Source organism: Solea senegalensis, linkage group LG13 (assembly GCF_019176455.1).
Source record: "Solea senegalensis isolate Sse05_10M linkage group LG13, IFAPA_SoseM_1, whole genome shotgun sequence".
In the NCBI taxonomy this organism is placed as follows: Eukaryota; Metazoa; Chordata; class Actinopteri; order Pleuronectiformes; family Soleidae; genus Solea; species Solea senegalensis.
Genome location: NC_058033.1, coordinates 17,706,739 through 17,730,266, shown reverse-complemented (window position 1 = coordinate 17,730,266; position 23,528 = coordinate 17,706,739). Strand labels below are relative to the sequence as shown.

Genomic DNA, 23,528 nt, shown 5'->3' with positions numbered 1-23,528 from the left:
TTGTCATTGTTTTTAAATTTGCTCCATGGTTTTAGTTTCACTGTGCAACGTGAGTTCTGTTTCCCTCAATAGTTTCGTGTAGCTTCTTATTAGTTCCGATCACTATTTGATCTCTTATCATGGAGTCTCTGAGATCACCAATATGACAGGACTGAGCTTTAATCTTGAGGTTGGTCACCCTGTCTGAAAGACAGACAGTGCTCATCAAACTTGTTTTTGTCCTCGGGTTGAGAAAACAAGTGTCAAAAAAGTCAAAAGACCTTTTGCTTCTGTGCCGGTGATGCTGAGCAGCATGGCTGTTTTCCTTTTATCTGCCCATTGATCTACTCCGACAGCGTGAACTGCTGTTTGAAAGCGTTTCTAGTCAGTTTCATTGCGTCCATCTTGTGTCACTTCTTATTCTTAACTGGACTCCTGGTACCATGTAAAGTTCTTATTCTTCGATGAATAAGTCATTCAGAACTGTCCCTTCACTCACTACTACTTCATTCTCTCAGTGCTCGACTGATGTTAGCTCGCCATCTAGCGGCAGCTCCTTTGTTAGCACTTATCATTACATATTCTTTATTTGTGATGTGGTTCATAAATTCTGAAATTACTTATTGATGAAGAAAAAACCCTTAATTTCAAATTTCCATATCTATAGTCACTTTGTCAAGGATTACAAACTGTGGGAATGCAATTTGATGTTTGGCAAGAATTCTTTATTCACAAATGTATCACTTTTCAATGAACTTAAGAAAAAATTCTTAGGCAATTTTTAAATGAGTTTAGTCACTTCATTCAGTGATGTCCCCTTGTATCTATGTAGGTATGTTACTTGAGTACATTTGTGAAGTTCAATAAGTATTTATTAAAAAAAAATTTACCTGTTAAAATAACAACAAAAAGAATACACTGTATTGATTGTTGTAAACATTTATTTGGGTTTTAGGGTGTTTGAATATCATATATTCATATTTGGCATGAGTGATTTATGTAAATATTTATTGTAGATTTATAAATATTTGTGGTTCAAATGGCATGGGCTTTCAATTAGAGTCAGCCACTATAATGGAGTCAGCTTCAGACATATGGTGGTATTAAATAAATTATAGAATGTCTTTGCTCTTGAGCCAGCTAACAATTTGATTAAGAAAATGAATAACTGAGTGCTAATGCAAGTTGTAAAAGGTTAGGGTTCACTACAGACATTCTATTTACGTGCTAGGACTAGAAGATGAATACATGAAATAGCATAGTGCTAGAAATGAAGCAAAAACACAAAATAAACATGTTCACATGGGTCTTGTGTTCTCTCTAATGACGGTTGGATCAGAAGCTGATAAAGAGCAATCTCAGAGTTATTTGACATTTGAACGAATGCTGATTAATGCTTTTCCCACTTGTTAAAAACCAAACCTACATTTTTGTCCAGTGGGCATATGGTATGACGTACAACATCTTGTATTGGCTTGCTGCAATAGCAGTAGCAATGGTGCAGTGCTGTTTCTGCTTTTACTATAGTCTCTGTGGTAACGTCATTACTGCCCTCCTGTCACCACAGCAACTGGCCTGGCTACATCCTCAGCAGTGCATTTGTTTAGACATGTATCAACTCTCTCTCTGTGTGTGTGTGTGTGTGTGTGTGGCCAGATGCTCCTTGCTGTAAATGTATATCCCACACAGCAGATAGTCAGCAAAACTCATGTCAGTATGGACACAGTGTGTCCATATTGCTTATTCCTTTAAGTGAATGAATAACATTTATTACTCTCCATCATCATTATTGTGTCTCTTCCTCTGCCACACACTGTGCTCCCACTGTTCTCTGGGACATAGTCACATGCTGCCCGTTTAATAACACTAAGAATAAGTAACTCTCAGTAACTTTACTCATCACAGGTCAACACTGATAACATGGCAAACAGTACTGGGAGTATCGTAAACATGGCACGACTGTCTCAACACAAAGACATTAAATATGAAACAACATCATGAGTTATTATTTTAGTTTTATCATATATTTTCCTTTGAGTGGAAGTGAAGTAATTAAATATCTATAAGTTGTGCATCTCTCAGAGATTTATCATATACATCAGTCTTGAATTATACAAGGCGTTTTTAAATCTCTGCAGCTGAAAGCACATCGTCTTATTTACCTACAGTATGTATTCTACACAACAGGATTTACTCCAAAGCAACTTACAAGTGATGAACATAGTATTAGTAGGAAACATTCAATACAAGGGTGGGCTGAACATTTCATAAGCTGACTAACTGCATTTGGTGTTAACAAATATCTGCAAAATAAAAGGGGGTTTGGCCCCAAGGACATTCATGACATGTTTGACATGGTTGCTACATTAGAGGAGGATGCTACAGCTTTATCAACTGTGTAACTGTGGGCAGGTGAGAGACCATTGGGGGGAAAGAAGTAAAAAGGCCTGGGTAAGTTGAAGTTAGTTAGTTAGTCAGTTAGTTCACCAAGCATCCTGGTTTCTTGCAACCTGGATGTGGCTATGGTTGTGTGAGAGGATGAGTCCATCAGTGACAATATGGCTAGTTTGAAGAAGCACGCAGTTTTCTTGCTCTATTGAGTCAAAAGTAGGTCACTAGCATTGTTGCCATGTTCGAGCAAGGGCCCTTTTAAGATATATCTTACAATTCAGCATGTGAATATAGTAGTATAGCAGTGTGACTTATCCAGAATGTACAAATGACATAACACTTACCTGACAACATCTTGATGAGAATAAAAGCAGTTTGGGTTTGGTAAACACACCACAGCCAAGGTCTGTTTGCATAATTATTTATTCACATATTATTTTCACATACTATATATTATTATGATTATTGCTGCAATTTCGGAGACGTTCAGTTATCCTCTTTCAATATTCCCACAATGGGATTCTATTTTATGTTCCTTATATTTTTCATCTTCATGCATGCTGAGTAATACATTACACAGGAGCAGGGTGCAAATAAATAAAACAGTCTCTTCTTAAATACAAGTCATAATCTATCCATTCTATTAATGCTTGAGTAACATGCCTTTTTCAAAGTCCATAGGGTAAAATACTTTTAGGAAAGTATGCTCTCTTAAAGGGTGAAGGCTTAACAAAAAGCACATTAATAATACATATTGTTAAAGCTGACAATCTATGATGAATCTTCAGTCCCACCCAAATCCCTGTTTCCCAAAGTAAAGCCTGTCTATACCATAGAGGGAAGAGGCTACATGTACTTAATACATATCATCTATGTACAGTCACTTTGAAAGTAAAATATGGCACCAGGTCTGCTTGTGAAATATAAGGTTGGAGATTACATATTGAGATATTTCTGACTATAAGACTATTTCCTTTTTAACGAAAAACAAAATCTTCATGTATTTCTTTCATCCTCTTAATCAGTGTTCACACTTTACGAGCCAGAGTAGAAACGCTGACACACACCGACACAGTTCAGTGGTTTCTGAGAGTGAGGAGCATACTTAAGACCATGTTTAAAAGTAAATCTGACTTGTCTTCAATGCGACGACTTTCCGGGTAATGTCAGTTTGCAGTCTGACATCCAAAGCTACAAACTACTGTATATGAAGAGTAATAGTGACAATTAGTTTTCAGGAAATTACTCAAACACTGACCACAAACATTGTGTTGTGTCTCAAATATCAATGTAAGCTATTGACTTTTGTGTGTGTGACTTTTTCATAGAACACGTCTAAAAAGGTGCATTTTCATCTGACAAGTGGCTTCACTCAAAGTCTCTGGACTATGAGAAATAACATTAACTTATCTCAGTAGATCTCTGATATGCTTAGCATTCTTTTTTTCATTCTCAAAGTAAGAGATTGGCTTTTTTTCCCCATACACATGCGTATGCATGCACACGCTTAAGCTCTTGCATATGCGCACATAACTAAAAACTGAGGGGATTATGTCTAACCTACAGCATTGGCAAATAATAAAAAAAAAACTTCAGATAATTCAACCTCAGACATAGCATTTTTAATTTGATGTCATTCCCAATTCATTGCTCAGTATCTGTTGTTTCTTTAAAAGGCACCGAGTGTCCTCTCGACAGAGCAGAACTCTCCTGCATGTAAGCTTGAGGTGGAAGCTTCGTCCCAGCAACATAGTTGCTTTTTAAGGAAAGTGGTTCATCTTTGTGTCACAGTTTCTACCTTGTGAATTGATGTGTCTTCATGACTACACAGAGTATGTCTGTGCTCCTGAATAATAATGCAGTGGTGAGTTTTGTGCCCTAATGTTCTCAAGTCCTGGGCCAGGGAAAAACTCTTCTCCAAAATCTAAGACATCCTCGAGCCTCCAGACAGAGAAGCCTCTGTCAGACGTAAGCTGACTCACTAGACTGGGTCCTGCCCAGGTTGGGGGCCTGGGACAGGTGTGAAACATCCTTCTTGCGCACTTCACAAATGGACTTCCTTCGAGCCTGCACCCCTCGCATGGCCGTCTTTATCTTCCTCCAGCCGAGGTGGTTGAGCTCAGCAAGGTTGAGCACCACACATATGCCACTCACTGCAAACATAAAGACCAGAAAGACGGTCTTTTCTGTGGGACGAGACACATAACATTCCACCTCCCTCACACATGGGTAGCGATCACATTCAAACATTCCCGGAACATTGAAACCATAGAGGAAGTACTGGCCGGCCAGGAAGCCAATCTCAAGTGCGTTGCGGAACACCACCTGGATGACGTAGAAACGTGAGATGCCTTCCTGTCGCCGCACTTTAGGACTTTTGTGTGTTTGAGGGAGACCTCGAGGTCCATTGGGGATCTCCTTGACCTCCAGGCAGTCATGATCCTCCTTGCTACTGTCAGGGTGCACCAGGATGCCATTGATGTTGCGTGCATGAAGCTTGCGAGTGTGATGGTCATGGTGCCGACCGTGGTGACCGTGACTGTGATGATCCATGAAAGGATGCAGCAGAGAATAGCTGCGGTCGCGGGCTTTAGCAGACTGATGAACAGAGTATGTGATGAAGCACAGGCTGGGCGTGCACACCAGGATGATCTGAAAGACCCAGAAGCGGATGTGTGAGATCGGGAAGGCCTTGTCATAACAGGCCTGGTTGCAGCCAGGCTGCAAAGTGTTGCAGACGAACATGATTTGCTCATCCTCATACACCTTTTCACCAACTATGCCGACTATTAGGATGCGGAAAATCACCACCACAGTCAGCAGGATCCTGCAGATAGACAGAGGGAGGAGGAGGAGGAGGAGCGGCAAGAGGGGGGTGAGGGAGAAAAAGACAGAGAGAGTGATGAGCATGTGCACAGATGCAGGTTCTAGAAATATCTGGGTTTGTCTGAGTCTGATAATGCGTTGATGGAATACCTAGTGTGGTTGGATACTGAAGCAGCTTGTAAATTTAGCCTCTTTCACACAGTAGTGTGCCTTACAATTAGGAAAAATGGTCCAAAAACGGGACTAAACTGGCCAAAATTTAAGAAAGTTGTGCTTATAAAAAGCAAAGAAATGATGTAATTTAAGAAATGTTTACTTAAAACGAGTATTCCATCTCTTAATAAAACTGTCTTATGCCTTAGATTTTTTTATATTTGCACAAACAGTGCCAAACGTACTGTTTGCACTTTACGCAAAAAAAAGTGAAGAATTTCACAGAAACAAAACCTTTTACAGTGTAGCCATCGCTGTCTACTTATGTAAGGAAAAGTTCCATTCCTCATATTCATCTTCATCATGAATCTCTCTAGGCTTAAATACACTGCCTGGCCAAAAAAACACCTGGAATTAACAGATGAAGCGATGCACCCATCATGTGGGCATATTATTATTATTATTATGATAATATGAGACAATCTGTGATAATATGGATCGGCCACCACAGAGTCCAGATCTGAACCCCACCGAGAATCCTTGGGTTGTTCTGGAGAAGGCTTTGCGCAGTGGTCTGACTCTCCCATCATCAATACAAGATCTTGGTGAAAAATGAATGCAACACTGGATGGAATTAATTAATGTCTTGCGACAGTGCAGAAGCTTATGAAAACAACGCCACAGTCAATGAGTGCCGTGATATTAGAGAGAGTGACCCTTTTTTTGGACAGGCAGTGTATTAAACCTCTGGGGAAAAAAAAGCACCATTCACTGCTCTGTATATGTATAAGGACCTTGAGTCGACCTGAGTTCTGTCTATATTTTAGACATAAGACCTTGGATTGCAAAGAACTTCATGCAATGAAATCAATCTGAGACATAAATTCTCATCATTGGCCCAAACCTTAACACACATTCTGTAAGTTGCTAGGAATCTAGGATACATGCAATACAACTTTGACCCATGTTAAGTTTTAGAGATACAGAAACAGTTTTATGTGCTATTATTTTATCTAAATTAATTTGATGACAATATAATTATACTTGTTTTATTGATTGTATGGACTGTTTTTTTTTTTTTTTATTTATCTAATATTATCATAGCCTACAATGGACAAACTAAATCTTTTGAGTTTTGATGCTAAGTGAAAGCTGCATATGGCAACACACTTGGAAGGGAAGGGTGAGGTGAGGGATATTCATCTCCAACATGTAACTGCATCAATAGATGTTGCTAGATTGTACACACTGTACCTTTAACAGAAAACATGTAGATTGTATTTAACCAGCGTAAATAGGTTTTAGCACATCCCCTGGTTTTAGCCTTGTTACACTGGATCCCTGTACCTTTTAGAATTTATTTTAAGGTTCATTCAAGTACACAAAAGGCTCTTATTGCTCTGGCTCCTCCATATATTACAGACATTTTTATCTCCATATATCCCAGATTGAGATCGTCTAACAGGGGTATTTTAACTGTCTTATTTAACTTATTTAAAAAGTTAAGTGGACAGAGCTTTTCATATAAGAGCCCTGAGACTCTGGAACTTCCTGTTCAGGCTAAGCCAATAGCTTCCTTTAAATGAATACCTGTACTTCGATATTCCTTTAGTTTCACGCTTTTACCTCATTTTATTGTGTTTGTATACATGACTATTAGCTGTCCTTCTATTTGTGAAGCACTTAATAACTTTATTTTGAAAAGTGCTGTTTTAAGTAAGATAAAATACAAAATGTATAATTATGATAATTAAAGTGACATTTCAGGTTTTGTATGAGGTATAAGGTTTTTAGCATCTTACAAAGGCTCAACTAAAACCTCTAGATCAGCGTAAGCCTACCATTTCTTAAGTCTATATAACAACCACTATATCTCGCCATTAGATTGCCAGTTTTGTCAGATAATTAAATTGTCTAAATTCTCATTCTCCAGCACCAATTTAGTTTTAGTTTCTCGTAGTGAAACTGCTGCCTCAGAAAAGAAAATCGAACCACAAAATAACACATACAAACTAAATTTGTGACAGCAGTGGATAACAACTTTTGTGTGCTGAGATGTAAAATTACAGATTTGTATGGACTTAGCGAACAGTAATTTCACACCAGCCGTGTTGTGCGTGCGTGTGTTGCCGCTGCGTTCCATCATATTATTATAAACAACAATTTTTACATTTTTATTTCGGATTAAACAAATAAAACATGACATTTTGTTTGTCAGAGACAAATCAGAAAATTAGGTCCTAATCATATTGGTGGTGTAGGGAGACAAGCGAGACACAGCGCAAGTGAAACACAGCAGACAATCAGCCAGTGAAAACACACATGCGCGAGCGAGGCGCAGCACAGCCATGATCTACACATCATGCAAGTGTGAACAGTATTAAGTATAGGTAACACTTTTCTTAAGCCGTCCTAGAATGAAGCAGGTGCAGATTTTAACAGGTGAGACTTTTGTGAAGCTGCTAAAACTCTGTTTTCCCCTTGGTCCCCATCAGCAGGGGACACTTAGAGCTCCGTTGCAAAGCTGACAATGTGTCAGTAACCCATACAACCACAAAACAACCCAATATTTACTGATTTACTGCTCTGACACATCTGCAGCTTAAAGCTTAAACATCAGCTGCTAAAATGGAGACAGCTCCTGCTTCAAGAGTCATGTAATGGATGTGGGTGATGTTCTGTAAAACATGGGAGGACTTTCTCAATCAGTGCTGCAGTAAAACAGCTGTGGATCCAGTGGATTCTGGTGTTGAATCATTGTTGGCACTGCGGTGGAAGACTGAGGCTCTGGGGCTGCACTGTCAGCTCTTTTTAATGAGCGAGGCAAGCCTGTGCATTATAGGGCTCCCCAGTATTTATGCTACTACGCAGTGGATGCGTATGTTCCCTGAACAGAGAAGTCAATTACTTAGGAGACAGAAGAGGGGCATCCGAGGTAACTAAAGGGATATTGATGGTGGATTAGAACAACTGTTAAAAATGGCTGATTCATATGGCAATAGCCTTCAATTTGGGTAGGTGTAGGTGCTGCGTGCACATTTTAAATGTACACATAGAAAATTGTCTTTATTTAGTTTTTGAATCCTCAACACGTCAGATGATATTCCTTGATCTTGATCTTTTAATGAGGCCTCAAAAGCAGCCTTCCATGGCCAGTAACCATGACAAAGAAATGAGAGGTTTAGTGCAAGGAAGGAAAACATTTTTTAGACACAGAGGGGACATAGAGAAAAGACCTCTAAAAAGTTGTTTGTTCCTTTGGGAGCGACAGTCTGTGAGAGCCAAGTGGAAGACGGGTGGTAAGAAACATGATGTGAAACAGGCTGAAAATAGAGCAGGGCGATGCTGCAGTACTGTTTGGGATCTTGGTTTTTGTTATAATTGTGTAAGAAAGACAGGCCCAGGGACAAAAGGAGGGCACGCCATAAAATGGCATCAGCGTTCAACCGTCTTTGTTCGGAGCAGCTGCCAGTAGATACGCTACAATGACTTTCAGTATGTTTGGAAAATCAGCTGAATGAAGCCTCTCCTGCACCTTTAGTCTACCAGAAGCTAAAAGCACGTCTTATATTTGATTTTGTGAGGGAAATGTCCAATCTTTAAGGGTTATATTTGGAGGCTGTGCTCTTTGTTTACCCGTTGCCATGGTGAATCGTAGTAACACAGCTCAATTGATGATGGCTTTTTTTCATTCCCAACACACACGCTTAACTCAGAGTGAACATACTCAGAGTTGGTGTTAAATCAGCTGTTCTGAAACCGAAAACTCCGAGTTTGACAGCTCAGAGTTGGTCAACCTAGAGTTAAGGTTTCAACTCAGAGTTTGTTCAACCTGCTTTCTGAAACGGGCCCCAGATCTTTCCAGTGTGCGTCGTCCAGGTTCTAATGAAATATGATAAATTCATAGAGAGGCGACTACATGTATCAGCTCTGAGGTTCCTCACTGGTTTCCAAAGATTTGGTAACAGAAAACTGTGGATTTGACTGAAGGCTTTTCACTGAAGTCATTGGAGACATACTACTACATTGATATAGAAACCTGTCATCAACACGGCACAATTATGTATGAATATAACTCAGCTGCACATGTGCTGTCTAGGACCAGAAACACACACTACACCAATCTGAAAAAGCACTCAACTGGCTTCCTATTTCTTTTAGAGTCGGTTCTAAGATTATTTTTATTTGTTTTGTCGATCTTAAAGGTCTTTGCTTTTAAGATATCCTTCAAGAACTCCCAGGTCTTCAGGTGGCAGCCTTGATGAGTGTTTTTTTTTTTGTTTATTATATTTTCATCTTGTGAAGCACTTTGAGTGACATTGCCTTGTATGAAAAAGTGCTATATAAATTAAGTTTGATTGATTGATAATTATTGGTTTAAATAATAAAGGCAGTGTCATTGTGAACATGGGGGGGTGGAGTGGCTCAGTGGTTAAGACCGGTACCCTGTGTGCGAAAGAAATCATGGTCACAATGGTCGCAAGTTTGACTCCACCCCTGGCTGATTGAACTCAATTCCATTGTAAGTCGCTTTGGATAAAAGCGTCTGCTAAATGACATGTAATGTAATGTAATGTAATGGGAGGAAAGACTTACAGCATGTCTGCATTCAGTTCCTCTGATCACAGGGATATTGCTACATTAAAATGGCATTAAACAAATGTCACTAAGTCTAGTCTACACAAGCTTTTTTTTTATTATCATTAAAAACTTTTTTTTTCTATATAACTATCCAAAACTAACAGATGGTTGAATTGTGTGATTTCTGCAAAAAATATAAATAGAATGCCACTGTGGAATACACTGGCAATCCCTCATCCTAACATATGCTGAGTAAACTAAATTATATTTTCTTTGTTAATTTTAAAGGGATACTTTTTTAAGTGTGTTTGTATGAGGTACTTGCAGGAACTGGCTCGTGACATAAATACTCATTATTATTATTGCTATTACCAACAAAATGGCTGCCAGCTGCCAAAATGTACATCAGCTTGATATCTTAAGAATATGTTCACCTCATCTCATTTCAGTCCAGTGACAGAGGATGTGCTCCGGTCACGGAGGAAGTACTGAACAAAGAGTTTTAATTAACTCATTCTAATGATTCACTGAAAGCACGAGTCACTCGTTTGTGTGTCGCGTGTAAAAGGAAGTCACTGCAGTTTCATGTTATGACTCCATCCACGTTGAGTAGGTACTTTTTTTGTAGTGGAAACACAATCTAAACCGTGCCATGCAGTGCCATGCCGAGGCGAGCCAGGGCCATAGTGGAAAAAGGCCATCAGAGTGTCCAATTAATTAATGAGCAATGGGTATCTTGCTCAGGGGTAGCCCAAGCCATGACTTGGCTCGGATTCAAACTGGTAACCCTCAGTTTACAAGCCCAATTCCCTTCAGCTTGGATATGGGCTGCCCCACCTTTGATTTAAAGGGGACATATTATGCAAAATCAACTTTTTAATCATTTTAATACTTATATTTGGGACTCTGGAGGCCCTACCAGTCACCAAAGTGTGGAAAAAGAATACTCAGTCATGTTTTCATGGTCCCCCTTAGTGTAAGTATAGGCGATAAAACACGCAATGTTGAATTCCCTGCGCTTATGACGGCAGCATGCGCATTTCACCGTCAATGTTACCGCCCCACCAGTACATTTACTTCGCAAGCTCCACCTTGGCTCCACCTTAGCTCCACCTTCCGGATAAAGTCAGCAAACGTGTGTTCGCACCACTTCACATCAGACTGCGGCCAGCGGTCGCCGTATTTAGTCAGCGACCGCATTTCACCGACGTACAAACACACCATGTTGATATTGTCAGAGAACTACTGGAGGGAGGGGGGGGAGGATTGGAACAGGAGCTGAGCGAGTGAGCGCTGTAAAGAGGACAAATCAGAAACCCCCTGGAAGAAGTGGGTGTGTGTTTGCCTGTGTCTCATTTGCATATAAAGGGACCATGCGCGAAAACCGAGTGTTCTGAAAGGGGCGGGTTTAGCAGGGTTATTGAACTGCTATGGTGTTTCATCCTTATGGTATTTTGACCAAAGCATGTCACTGACATGTTCATTAGGATGCCAGGGAACTATTTTAATGGGGGAAATAGGGTATAATATGTCTCCTTTAATGTATTTAAATATAGTCAATAATCTGCCAGCAGAAGCCTAGAAAATGTGTTTTGGTTGTGTGCTAACACTTGATTGGATGAAGAGTAAAGGGGTATTTTAAATGTTGGCTGTCATATGCATCTGCCTCCATCTTGTCCTTGCCCTTGTGTCTTTTTGTCCCTCTGCTGCACATGACCAAAGCATCTCAACCGTGACTCTCTCTTACTTTATTTCCAAATTGCTCAACCTCAGCAGTCCCTCAACTGTGCTAATCTCTAATCCTGTCCATCCTAGTCTCTCGCAAGCAAAACTCAGCATCTTCAGCTCTCCTACCTCGAGCTGCTCTGTTGTCGGCTGCACAGAGCAGCATGTTTCCTTACGTCAGCCTCAGAGGAGAATCGTGGTAGTTATAGACTGCACTTTTATGAATTTTCTTTCCAAAGGATTTCTAAAAATTCTGTACGGTATCAGCAAGAAAACACGAATACATCACAATTATGAAGTGTTGTGTCGGCAGGCATACGTGTGGCATGTGTAGGTGTGCACCCTCCAGCTGGATAACAGGGTAATCAGCATGGGGCAGATTGCTGCATTTGCAGAAAACAGTGGGCAGTGGTTATCTGCAAACATCAGTGTTTTAAGCACTGCAGTGTAACAAGTCAATACTGGGTGTTTGAGCAGCTACAAAGGCCTGAACCTGCAGAATATTTAATAACTTTCATAAATGATGAAAAGGATTTTACAGTTTTTAGAACCTCAATCCTGATGGGCTGAATGTGAAAACAGTCAGTGAGTGGTTTCAAAAAAGGACAACATGAAGAGACAACAGCACTTGCTGCTGGATTCCTTTAGGATCCTCTGATAGCTCAGATCATTCATTCACTTTTCAAACATTCTAAATCTGTGACACTGAGCAAGACATTGAAAAGAGTAACATTAATCTCATGTAAGTCTCTTTCCTAATTTTCACTTTCCGTTGGTTGCGTCGCTGACAGCTGGTATTTTCACATCGAGCAACAGCAGCTTACAGACGAGTTAAGTAAAGATTAAGGACACGCAAACCTTAAACTTCACTGCTCTGTGACTTCAGAAACTGATGTGTGGGCAGCTGACTGACCTGTAACCGCTCTTCAACTGTTTTTCAGCTCAACATGCAGGCTCTGTCTTTCCCTGTGGATCCTCTCACACGCATATATGCACACACACACACACACACACATCCGTATATACACATTCTTGTACAGTATTAATATTATTAATTAAAACTCTTAAAAGTTCTTAACCTAAACCGATTTCTAGACTTAACCCTAAAACAAAGTCATAACCGCCCATAACTGTCCTTTTAAGTGTGAGAGAATGTAAGGACAAGCCAAAATGTCCTCACTTCCTGTGGTTTATAAGGTTTTTGGTCCTAACAACGCAGTTGGAGGCACCATGGAAACCACGGACAAATATTGTCAGCCCGAATATAACCCTTATGGGACCCGCATGGACATGCTGGCTGGGTTTAGACAGGCTAACCAAGACATTATCTCTAATCTAAAGTGAAACATAACCACAATTGACATCTTTCCTGTAACCAAAACAAGTTCCTCGTAAATTAGATTCTGTCTCATTACGACCAGGCTCTGGACTCCATAAAGGTCCTAACACAGACACACACACACACTCCTGCACTTTCATTCATGCAGCAGCTGCTGTCACTAGCCTCCTGGGATAGAAATGACCTGGAGCACAGCAGCAGATGCTTTGGGGAAACACACATTTTACTCTCACACACATTCACACTGTCACTTCTGACTGTACCTGAGTCAAGATTAACAAAGACAAATGCCAGCGCAGAGAAAATCTGAAGATTACTGAATTGCTGGTGGCAGCAATATAATGAAAAAGACGTTAGAAATTAGGAAGTTTAGTTATCAGAGTGGAAAAAGTTATTACTCCTTATCTCTGGCTTGTCTCTCAAACAGTTTAATCCCTTCAGGTCTTTTCAGCTGGTGGGATGAATATACTAAAATCATGTTTCGAAGTTAGTGGAATCTAATTTTCTACACAGAACTAATCTACATATAACTAGATAAATGACGGTTAATAACAGTGCAAAATTGTATTTATCATAAACAGGGCACTTTTGTATAGGGTTAGGGTAAGATGTACACTATACCTGCACTATATACATCATATAGCCGCAATACATTTTACTAATGTTTTATTTGACATAATTAAACATTTTTCTTTTCAGTAATTTGTGTTTACTTTTGATAGGACTTTATTTTGAAAACCGGAAATAGGACTGCTTGGTTTGGATCGCTTGAGTATAACTGACTCACTTCACATTTAAGACGGGCTGATTTGACCACAGAAAGCCAAGTGACGGCAGATTTGACCACAGTGTCTGACCGGCACAGGTCAGAACGGGTGAATGGTCATCAAGACTAGAAAACAGCTATGTAAATACAGACCATTAACATCAACAATGTTCCTGAATTGTGATAATACATTTACATTGTTTATTAAATATCCCATTTTTTTTAAAAAAAAAGGTTTTATTGTAAACAAGTGAACAACAGCTGGAGGATATTGTGTTTGAAGAAATTCCACACACCACTTTTCCTTTAGGTCAACCATGCTTGATGATGCTGATGCAGCTTAAACCAGATGCAGCCCTCCTCCATCCCATTTGTCTTTTTGCCATCTAAAATTAGCCCTTCTTCTAAGATTGCCCCTTTATCTGTATTCTACAGATGGAAGGGAAAAATATGTGAGGAAATTAATCAGCATTTTTGCTTTGTTTCTTATATTTTTGTAGGGTTAGGGTATACCAAAAACAATGCAAATGTTTACAATCATTATTGGACGTTTTAATTGGTAATGTTACCTTGCAAAATCAAAATGACAGGAAGCTAAGGAGCTGGCTTGTATTATACCATTTTATATAGATAACATGGGTGTAAAATATTAGCAAGCATATTTTTTGTAATAAAAATGTAAACAAAACAACAACCACAATTTTAAGTTGTCTGATGTAGTCCAAACAATACTTCTTCACTTTATTTTCTGTTCCTCTGCTGACTTGGCATCACATTTTCATTGGTGTCAATTTTTTATGCTCTCAGTCATAAACAGAGAGAACCAAAACCTTTATTTAACAAATAAATACATTTACAAAATAACAATATTTCAAAAAAATTGCTTATAGGGGAATGTTACATGCCTATGACAACACACACACACACACACACACACACTATTGATGTGTTGTTCAGACGAATAATAGCCTGTACTGAATGAAAGCTGAGGTCAGCTTTAGTGGCAAATTCCCTCGTCAAACAGTATAATCAATAGCATTCAACATCACACATTGCTGCACAAATAAACTAATGACAACTCTACATGCGCAGGACAAAATTTTTCATTTGAAAGATAGACCTGCTCCTCTCTGCTCTATGATGGATGACTAATCCAGGCAAAATGCTCAGATATGGCCCCATTTGTTTTCCTTTGCATCACAGTCTTTTCACACAGCAAAGATTTTATCCAGGGAGACAACTATTAATGATACAAGAAATACCATCACACAGAATGGCACGTCTGATTATTTTGGGAGAAGTGGTGTGCCCCTTTTGAAAGTAGGCTACCTTCTTCTGTGGATATCCTGGCCTATTTGGGAAAAGTAAAAGCTACAGGAGTGGACATTAGGGCAAAGGAGTCGAGCATCCATCTAGGCTTTTTAGAGCCAACAAACTGGATGTTGATGTATTTGGGTCCATCAATCATTTCAAGCATGTCCATGCTTTCAGAGTCAAGAACAACAGAGAGTTTACTTATTACCTTGTCCATTAAATGAAAAGACTGGTCAGAGCTTAATAAATGTTTGATGATGTCTTGATATCTTTCCATGCAACAGGGGCCACACCTATTAAGATTTGATGAAGTATGAAAAACACTCAAGGGGGTAGTGATGTGAATAATACATTATTTCACTCTCACAAGAGATCATATAAAACAAATTACTCTAAGATAACTGTTATTTGAAAAAACACAATTAGTTATTTTTGCCTCTACACTAAACCGGCACTGCTTTGCTTGCGTAGAGAGTGAATACATAGTTGCATGTAATGCCTTTCACAATGTTATTATCCTGATGTTTGAGCCACTTTTACATTCAAATGAATTGAAGGAGCCTTGACTGACACAGTTTCTTCAGTAAACCTCTGCAAAGAGAAAACTTCCTTCCTCTGTCACCTCTCTCTCTCTCTCTCTCTCACACACACACACACCTTTTTTGATCTGCTTCTTCAACTCACTCCCTCTCCTTTACCTTTTCATCCAACTACTTTTTTTATCCTCCATAGATCACCCTAGTCCTTCACTGTACTTGTCTTTGGCACTGACCTCACTACAGCATTGCAGTGCGGATGAAGATGCATCAACTCACTGTCTTTCTCGCTTCCTTCCAAACTACAAGGTGAATAATTCAAACCTAATGCTTCATTCTGTCATGTTCTTTGAAAATGAATTTCAAATATAATATGACACATCTGAAATACATCTGAGCACCACATGTAAATGTAATGTAATGTTGTGTTTTGATGTCGGACATTTTACTGCAGTATGCTATATCACATACAGAATGTGTCACACAATCATGTTAAATGCTACATAGGTTGCGGATTTTTTCATTTTGAAAATACATTATTTGTAGAGAGTTCAATGTTTTTTAAAGTGTAACTAAACCCTGATCCAGATGCAAATGATACATGTTGTGACAAAACTCACCACTGGCTAAATTACACTCTGTTGTCTAATCAGTATGAGGCTTGTTGTCTCAGACTCCTCCCCCTTCCCCCCCAGATTTCACCACTGGACCACACCCCTCACTGCTACACACTCTCCCTTGTTAAGTGGTTAATTGTTCCATTTAAATCGGAACTCAGAACATTCCAGTTGAGTTGGAAAAAAACATGTGCACAAACGTATCTCAGGTGAGCCATTGTTAGCCATTACAGGCAATACCAGTCAATAACAACACTCTACATACTATTTTGCACACACAAACCACATAGCATCAAGTCTACAGTTAAGAATTAAACAGTACTATGTGTGCGACTGATTTACTGTGAAGCAAAAATGACAGATGTGCTATTAACGGTAAAAGTAGCAGTGTCAATGTCAATGTTGGTGAAGTTGGTGAACCTGAACTATTAATTATATCAAACATGTTAAGTCAATAAAAAGAGATTGAATGTATATGTGTAAGTATAAATGTGAATGAATCAGTCTGTGTAAAAACCTTTAACACAACTACATACCAAACATTATCAAGGCTGCTGGTGTCATTTTACACAAATACAGCTGCATGTCATCAGTATATCAACTGAATACATTTGTGACAAAACATCTAGTGAAAAAAATTTCAGGAGTGGTGATTTCTGACCAGGAGCTTGCCCTTGTTTGTGTGTCATTGTAAGTCTGGTTTTAGATGCCAGATCGCATCTGAGTGAGATTAACTGGAACTGGCGAAGTCACCTCCCACTCTCAAGAGCCGCGACCGACATTGATCCGAATGCCGCTGGACACAATTGGATAGACCAACAACCAATCAGACCAAAGAACGACAAATGCTGAACGACTTAAAACATCTTAAGAAATGTGCTTATTGTAGTTTTCTAAGAGCGATGGCTATCATTACATTACTTGTCATTTAGCAGATGCTTTTATCCAAAGTGACTTACAAAGGAATTGAGTACAACCTACCAGGGGTGAAGGTAAACTTGTGATCATGAAGTCTTCTGCACAAGGGGGTACCGGTCTTAACCACTGAGCCACCCCACCCCATGTATCATGAATTATGTATCATGTATCACGTATCACGTAATGGTGTCTAATGACTTCAGCCTGGGGGACCTTTGTGGAGCAAGTCGCTTAAAAAGGAAGCAACAGCCAATTTGAAAGACAGCTGCACTCTGGTTTGTGTTTGGAAATGATCTCGGTTGGCCGAAGTGGTGTCCTTGCAGAACTGTCTGCAGAGCGGTATCAAACTGCTGGTTTACTCAGGCTACTTTGGACGATGGGTTATACTGGCAGAATCTCAAGTCAGGGTGCATGGTCACTTTCTTCATTGTCTCTTTGGACCGCAACAGGGGTGCACCCCCAACTGGACAGGAATCATGCACAGTCAGCATGTGTGGTCCACGTAGTCAGAAAATGTTGATGCACTCACAAATTTGTTTGTGGATAGCGACATTTACTATGACCCAGGCCTTTTGCAGATAGAAAGATTGCAAAGCATTTATGAGGCTGTATTTTCATTCTATGAGCACCAGTTCTTAACAATAAGCCTGACTGTGTTTTCACCTATTATCAGGAAACCTGTGGTTACATCGAGAGCAATTAACATAACACACAGCCCACACTGAACGGCCATATGCTGAACACTTCAGGATCAGTATAACTATGAATAGACAGTCATTTCAGTTTAAGCTGGACTCTGAGATTAGTATGCAGCATTGACAATGATTCCTTTCAGTGTGTAATGAAGGTTTATGTTCATTGCTTATCCATGCACACTCACTGAACATTGCCTCGTTAGAAGTCAGGTAGAGGGAAATCACAATACACAACATTAATCTTTGAATGGGTCATATTGTGCAAGCCACCTGTGGTTAGTCAGAGGCACAGAAGCAACTCTCAAGTGTGTCTCTTTCAAACATCATCATTAAGCTAACCTATGCCACTGCATTGAGCTTCTCCATCCCTTCTTTGATCACAGTTCTATAGCCCTAGTCTTATTATCTGTCCTATGCAAGGGCATGGGTTAGCTTAAAACCTACAATTAAGACACATCTTAATTGTAGCTGTATTAGACAATCTAGACATCCAACAATGCTATCTGAGAGTGTCTTGTGAAAGCTCATCCTCTTGTTGCTGGAAAGAGGGTTGGCAATCAAACAGATCACTGACATGCATCCACGTTCCAAAGTTTTAATGCAGGGGAGACACAACAGTCCTGGGGAAGTTTCACTGCTTTGTTAATTGCATCACTGGTGCTGCAGGTGCACACATGCAAACTCTTAAAAAACGACACTACACATGGGCTGAACATTCTGTATATGATGCCATCTAGTGGTCGCTGCATGCTCTGGCCACCCCCTCTGAAATGCAGGGCTTACAATGCAGTGCAACACTACACAAAGTTGGTGGTGTACATACCTGACCACACCCACCTGAGTTGTTGGGTGTGATCAGTGGTACAACAGACTTGAACCTTTCAACCCATAGAGGTCAGTACAACAATTTTGACTCTGTACATCATTTAGTGTGGAGTTGCTCATGAATAATCTAGGAGGCACCTTTTCAGCACAAAACTGTGCCAGTGGTGAACAATTCTCCAACTTGCTGGTACATCCAAAAAACATCTTAATGATCATTTAAATATTAACTGTCACTGATTTCCTGACCATGCAGACACATGCTTAGGATTAGGACTCAAGTCTTTAACTTTAGCGGTTTTGTGTTCCGTGTAATATCGTATGAATATTTAATATGCCTGTCGACAGGTAAAAAGTCAAGATCCAGACCACCACTTAATTTAATATTAATACACTCTAACACAAGTTCTCTCTGTCCACCAATACTTCTCCAGTATATTTTATATTTCCTGCAAACATTAATTGAAAAAGATAAAATCAATATTTGTAGTGCAAAGCTAAAAAAAAATTAGGAACCTACATTGTAAAATAGTCAAAGTGATTCGAGAGACAATAAATTTTGGCTTGCATGGTATAAACATGCAATGTAGAAAGAGAGAACCTCGGTGGAAAGCGGCTAATGTTACAGCTAATACCCTCGGGTAGAGTAGAGAGCCTTGTAGGACAAACACAGTTTGAGGGAAGCCAAAACACACAGGGATCATTTACAGAGCAATTTAATGAATTCAGCACAGTAGCGCATTGCTGTGGTCATCATAGAGACTACTTCCTGTATGATCAAAGGCTTTTACTATACTTCACAATTTGAATGAACTATCTCATGTCAGTTTGGAAGCCATATACTCTGTATGAAGAACACAATTCTGTGCATAAATTGACCCAGAAAAGCATAGCTCCTTTTACTAAATGTGTTTGTTAGGTATTCAGAGAACCGGTTATAATGTTCAGCCAGTGAAGTGCATGATCAACAAATAGCCCAAATTAAGCATATAAGAGAAAGCCATTACATCATCAAGTATTCGTTAAGACTTTTGAAAGAGGTAGCAGACAAATTGAGAGTTGCTTCTGTGCCTCTGAGAAACTGTAGGTGGCTTACAGTCACTGAATCATCCAAAGATAGATTTTCACCATTTTTGTACCCCTGTGCTTCCAGGGTATTACTGATTCAACTGCCAGGACAGAATTTTAAAGCTGCATTAAGTAATTGTTGACCACTAGGGGGCAGAAAGACTCCGGAACACGTTCACAACAGTTAGCAGGTAGCTAATGACGTCGTTATGGCTAACATATTAGCAAACAGTTGCCTACTTACATATCCAGCAGAAACAGAGCAACACGGATATCCCTGTGGTCTCCTTTTTCTGGCCACCTGTTGAATGTAATCCCAATATTCACTGGCATATAGCCCCTCTTAGGTCTCCCCGCTCATATGTATGTGTCTTTTTGGCTTGTTAAACGTATTTACTCTTTCATTACTTCCTCAGCTCTTTGCCATTTTGCAGTTAGCACTGAGTTAGCTTTTAGCTTCTCTGCTAGGAGCAGAAATACCGACATTGAAATAAATCATTGTTTGGATTTTATTACTTCATAAAACCAAACCAATGAGCTGAAAATGAAAGAAATACACAGCTTCAAAGTAGGATGTGGATTTTCAGTGGTAGCAACTCCAGAGGCAAGAGGGAGTTTTATAAATTGCTTAATGCATCTTTAAATCAAGTCACCATGCTCAGTTATTTGCAGGGTTTCGTTACACTTGACTAGACCTGGTGATTTTAACAAATGTTTATCATCCAAAGAAGATTATTGCTAATCACTAAAATCGCTTGGGGTAGGTTGGAAGGCATCTCATATGGTTTCCGATTCCTGACCAGCAGATTTCTGATCTCTCTCTCTCTCCCTCTCTCTCTCCCTCTCTCTCACGCTCACTCACACACACACACACACACACCAAGGTTCATACGGGTGCTTGAAATCCTTGAAAATGTTTTACTTTTAATGTTTTGTCAAGGTTTGAAAAGAGCTTGATCTTGAATTGTGTAGCTTATTGACAGTTTGCTTATTAGATGGCGGAATAAACAAATACCAAAGAACTAGGTCTGGACCTAGCTTGTGTGTGTGACAGTGACAGCGTTTATCTCTTTTTATGTGCTGGAGTGAAATAATCATTTTGAGTATGTATGTTGATATTCATTTACCACAGCTGCAAGGTAAACGCCACTTTAAAAGTGACCTTGGAAAAGGTGTATGAACCATAGCACACACACACACACACACAGATAGCAGAGAGAGCTGCTGGAACACAAAAGTTAGACCATGTCCTTGTTTCAGAAGCCCTGTGATATGAACTAATGAGCAGCAGTGTAAACCCAATTTATGACTTGGGTATTTTTTTGCAATTTTAAATTCACAAATCTATACACACATGTTCCACAATCTAAAGCATGTTGACTCACCCCAGAATGATATGTGGATTGTGTTTACTTTGTGGGAACATTCCCATTTGCAGTTCACACAGCGATGATGTGGATCACTTCTGTTTTTTTGCACACTAATTTCACTCTTCTGTGTGGCATGTCTCCATTGTTAATCAAACTAAGAGCTAATCTGTTCAACCCTTCTCCATGTACCACTCACAAAAAATATCACATGATTAAATTTGACTCTTACTAAGTCTCCACTGATGAGAACATACTGGATAAATGTTTTTCTCTCTCTCAAGTTGACATACCTCAGATCCACCTGCTCCCCTATGAGTCTACATCCTACACCTGCTTGCTCACCATTCTTTCATCTTCTGCGCCTCTGCTTTTCCCCTCATTCCCACATCCCTCTCCTACCTCTGTCCTATTGGTCTGTGGCCAACGGTAAGTGTAATCTATTAATACACGGGCTAATGCTATCAACACAGGAACCTCTCTGAATGAACTATAATGCCCATTAAGGCCCGTAATTGATTACATACAGCACAACCATTGTTAGTTAAGGGATAGTATCCCTTAACTAACAATGGTTGTGGAGGAAAAGGGTGACGAGAGCAGGGGTGTGGAGAGAATGGGGGAGGCAGGGATCACTGTGGGGGACTGTAGAACAGAGAAGAGCACTGGGACAATCCCGAGGTGAGTAGGTACTGTAGAGATACCATCAAGTGATACACACAGAATTACATGTACACTTAAAAATACTCACTCCATCATCTTTATGGAAGAAAATGGATACAAATATAGTAAAATAAAACCTTTTCACACACAAAAAAATCAATCAGTCTTACCTTCCAATCATGGTAGAATGCTGCTGGACAGCCGCCTCCAGCAGCCTCTCCAAAATTGTCCATTCCCCCATGGTGACAGAAAGGTGGCAGAGCTGTCAGAGGAAACAGCACTTGGGGAGTCGACCCCTCTTTCTTCTACTTCGTCTTCTTCTTCAATCAAGGATCAGCTTCTGCTCTGGTAGACCTGCCAGCCAGTGTGGGGTAAACCCAGCCCCCTGTGTCACACCAGCTCCCTTCTGACCTCCACACACTGATCAACTCACTAGTCAGGTCCTTTTTGACTGTGTGTGTGTGAGTGAGTGTCCTCCTGGGCCTGTCCTGTTGTGCTTCTCTTCCTGGTGAAAGAGAGGTACTGAGCTGATTACCTCCCCCTCCTCTCTCCCTCAGTCTCTCCCCTCCCCTATGCAGTGATGCTTGCCCTCTCTCTGCCGCACCAGTCTGTTCTACGCTACAGCATATGCTATAGTTCACCAATGACAGCCATGATCACCCTCTCTTTTCCATTTGCCTCTTCTCGTCCTCTACCCAACCCCCGGGACACTCTGTGTACCTTAGCTGCACTCCCCACCATCAGTGCTGCTCTGTGCTTGTCCTTGCATTGTGAGTGATCTGTGCCTTTGCAGCACCCTTGCTGTTTGAACCTAAACACACATGCGCGACATTTAGCTGATTCTTACCTCAGTTAATAGCTCTGACAAGACACACACTTGCATCGAGTGACAGCTCTGAATCACAGTCTTCCCTCTCCCTATCGAGGACCACAGATGCTCACCAGCACACAAAGCCTCTTCCTGCTGAACGTCATTTTATGACTAAAGGAATGGTTGCTCCCACATCTCCAAGCACCTCAGGAACCTATAAAAACCTGCACACACACACACGCAGCGCTGCACACACAAACACGCTATCACCCAGCGCCTCAGTAATAAATCAACTCCCTTGCTGCATCCAGTGAGGCTGAACCAAGGCAGTGTACTATAGACCTGCTGTCCTGTGTTGTCCCTCTGGTTAATTTCAGCACAGTCCAGTGCTCAGAGTCATGTCTGCCGCAGAGAGCTGAGATGAAGAGCTGTCCTGAGCAGCCTATTTCTGGGTTCCATCATCTTGCATCCCTCTCTCTCTGTCTCCTTCTCCTCTGGCTCTCCTTCAACCTCCTCCACTATCCTCCTCTCTCCTTGCCTGTGCTTACATATGTGTGCAGACCTCACTCCTGCCAACTGCCTCTGCCTTGGTGCTCTCTCCCCATCTTTGCTTTGGGCTCTGCCTCTCTGTGCTTCTTTCTTGCTCATGGAATCACTCTATCTCTGGCTGTGTGAGCATGCAACAACCCCCCTCCCTCCTCTCAGTGATCTGCTCTCTTTTTTTTCTCTCTTCCCTCTCTCCCACCTCCTCCCTCCTCCATCCCTCTGGTAAATGTGCTTGGATTGCTACCCTGATTACTGCTTCACTTATGCTTGCAAGAATGCCTCCCACCGTACTGCTGCGCCTGCTCCTGCCTGATGTTGCGCAGTAAGAATGGGATTTGTGATCTAAACGTTTGCTGCTACACCTTCTCCACTGCAGTCCTTTGTTCCAGTCTGGAGCCTCAGAAGTGTTTC

At 40.4% G+C, this 23,528-nt stretch overlaps 1 protein-coding gene across 2 annotated transcripts; it reads right to left on the bottom strand.

Moving 5' to 3' along the window:
• Positions 1 to 3,851: 3,851 nt before the first annotated feature.
• Positions 3,852 to 23,288, bottom strand: LOC122779751 (gap junction delta-2 protein-like). 2 transcript variants are annotated; one of them, XM_044042344.1, is made up of 3 exons: positions 21,931 to 23,288; positions 19,975 to 20,031; positions 3,852 to 5,197 (listed from the first exon to the last, which is right to left on the bottom strand). In XM_044042344.1, the coding sequence occupies exons 1-3, from the start codon at positions 21,999 to 22,001 to the stop codon at positions 4,333 to 4,335; spliced, it is 993 nt and encodes a 330-aa protein (XP_043898279.1). In that variant the 5' UTR covers positions 22,002 to 23,288; the 3' UTR covers positions 3,852 to 4,332. The 2 variants fall into 2 exon arrangements, with proteins under 2 accessions (XP_043898279.1, XP_043898280.1); XM_044042345.1 differs by lacking the exon at positions 19,975 to 20,031 and having other exon boundaries at positions 21,931 to 23,286.
• Between the last annotated feature and the right edge of the window lie 240 nt (positions 23,289 to 23,528).

Excerpts from the sequence above, each read along its gene's own strand:
- LOC122779751 (XM_044042344.1), bottom strand. The coding sequence starts at position 22,001 with ATGGGGGAATGGACAATTTTGGAGAGGCTGCTGGAGGCGGCTGTCCAG. Across the intron at positions 20,032-21,930 it reads CATTCTACCATGATTGGAAG|GTGGCCAGAAAAAGGAGACC; the intron begins GTAAGACTGATT and ends TACATTCAACAG. Across the intron at positions 5,198-19,974 it reads GCTCTGTTTCTGCTGGATAT|GATCCTGCTGACTGTGGTGG; the intron begins GTAAGTAGGCAA and ends GTCTATCTGCAG.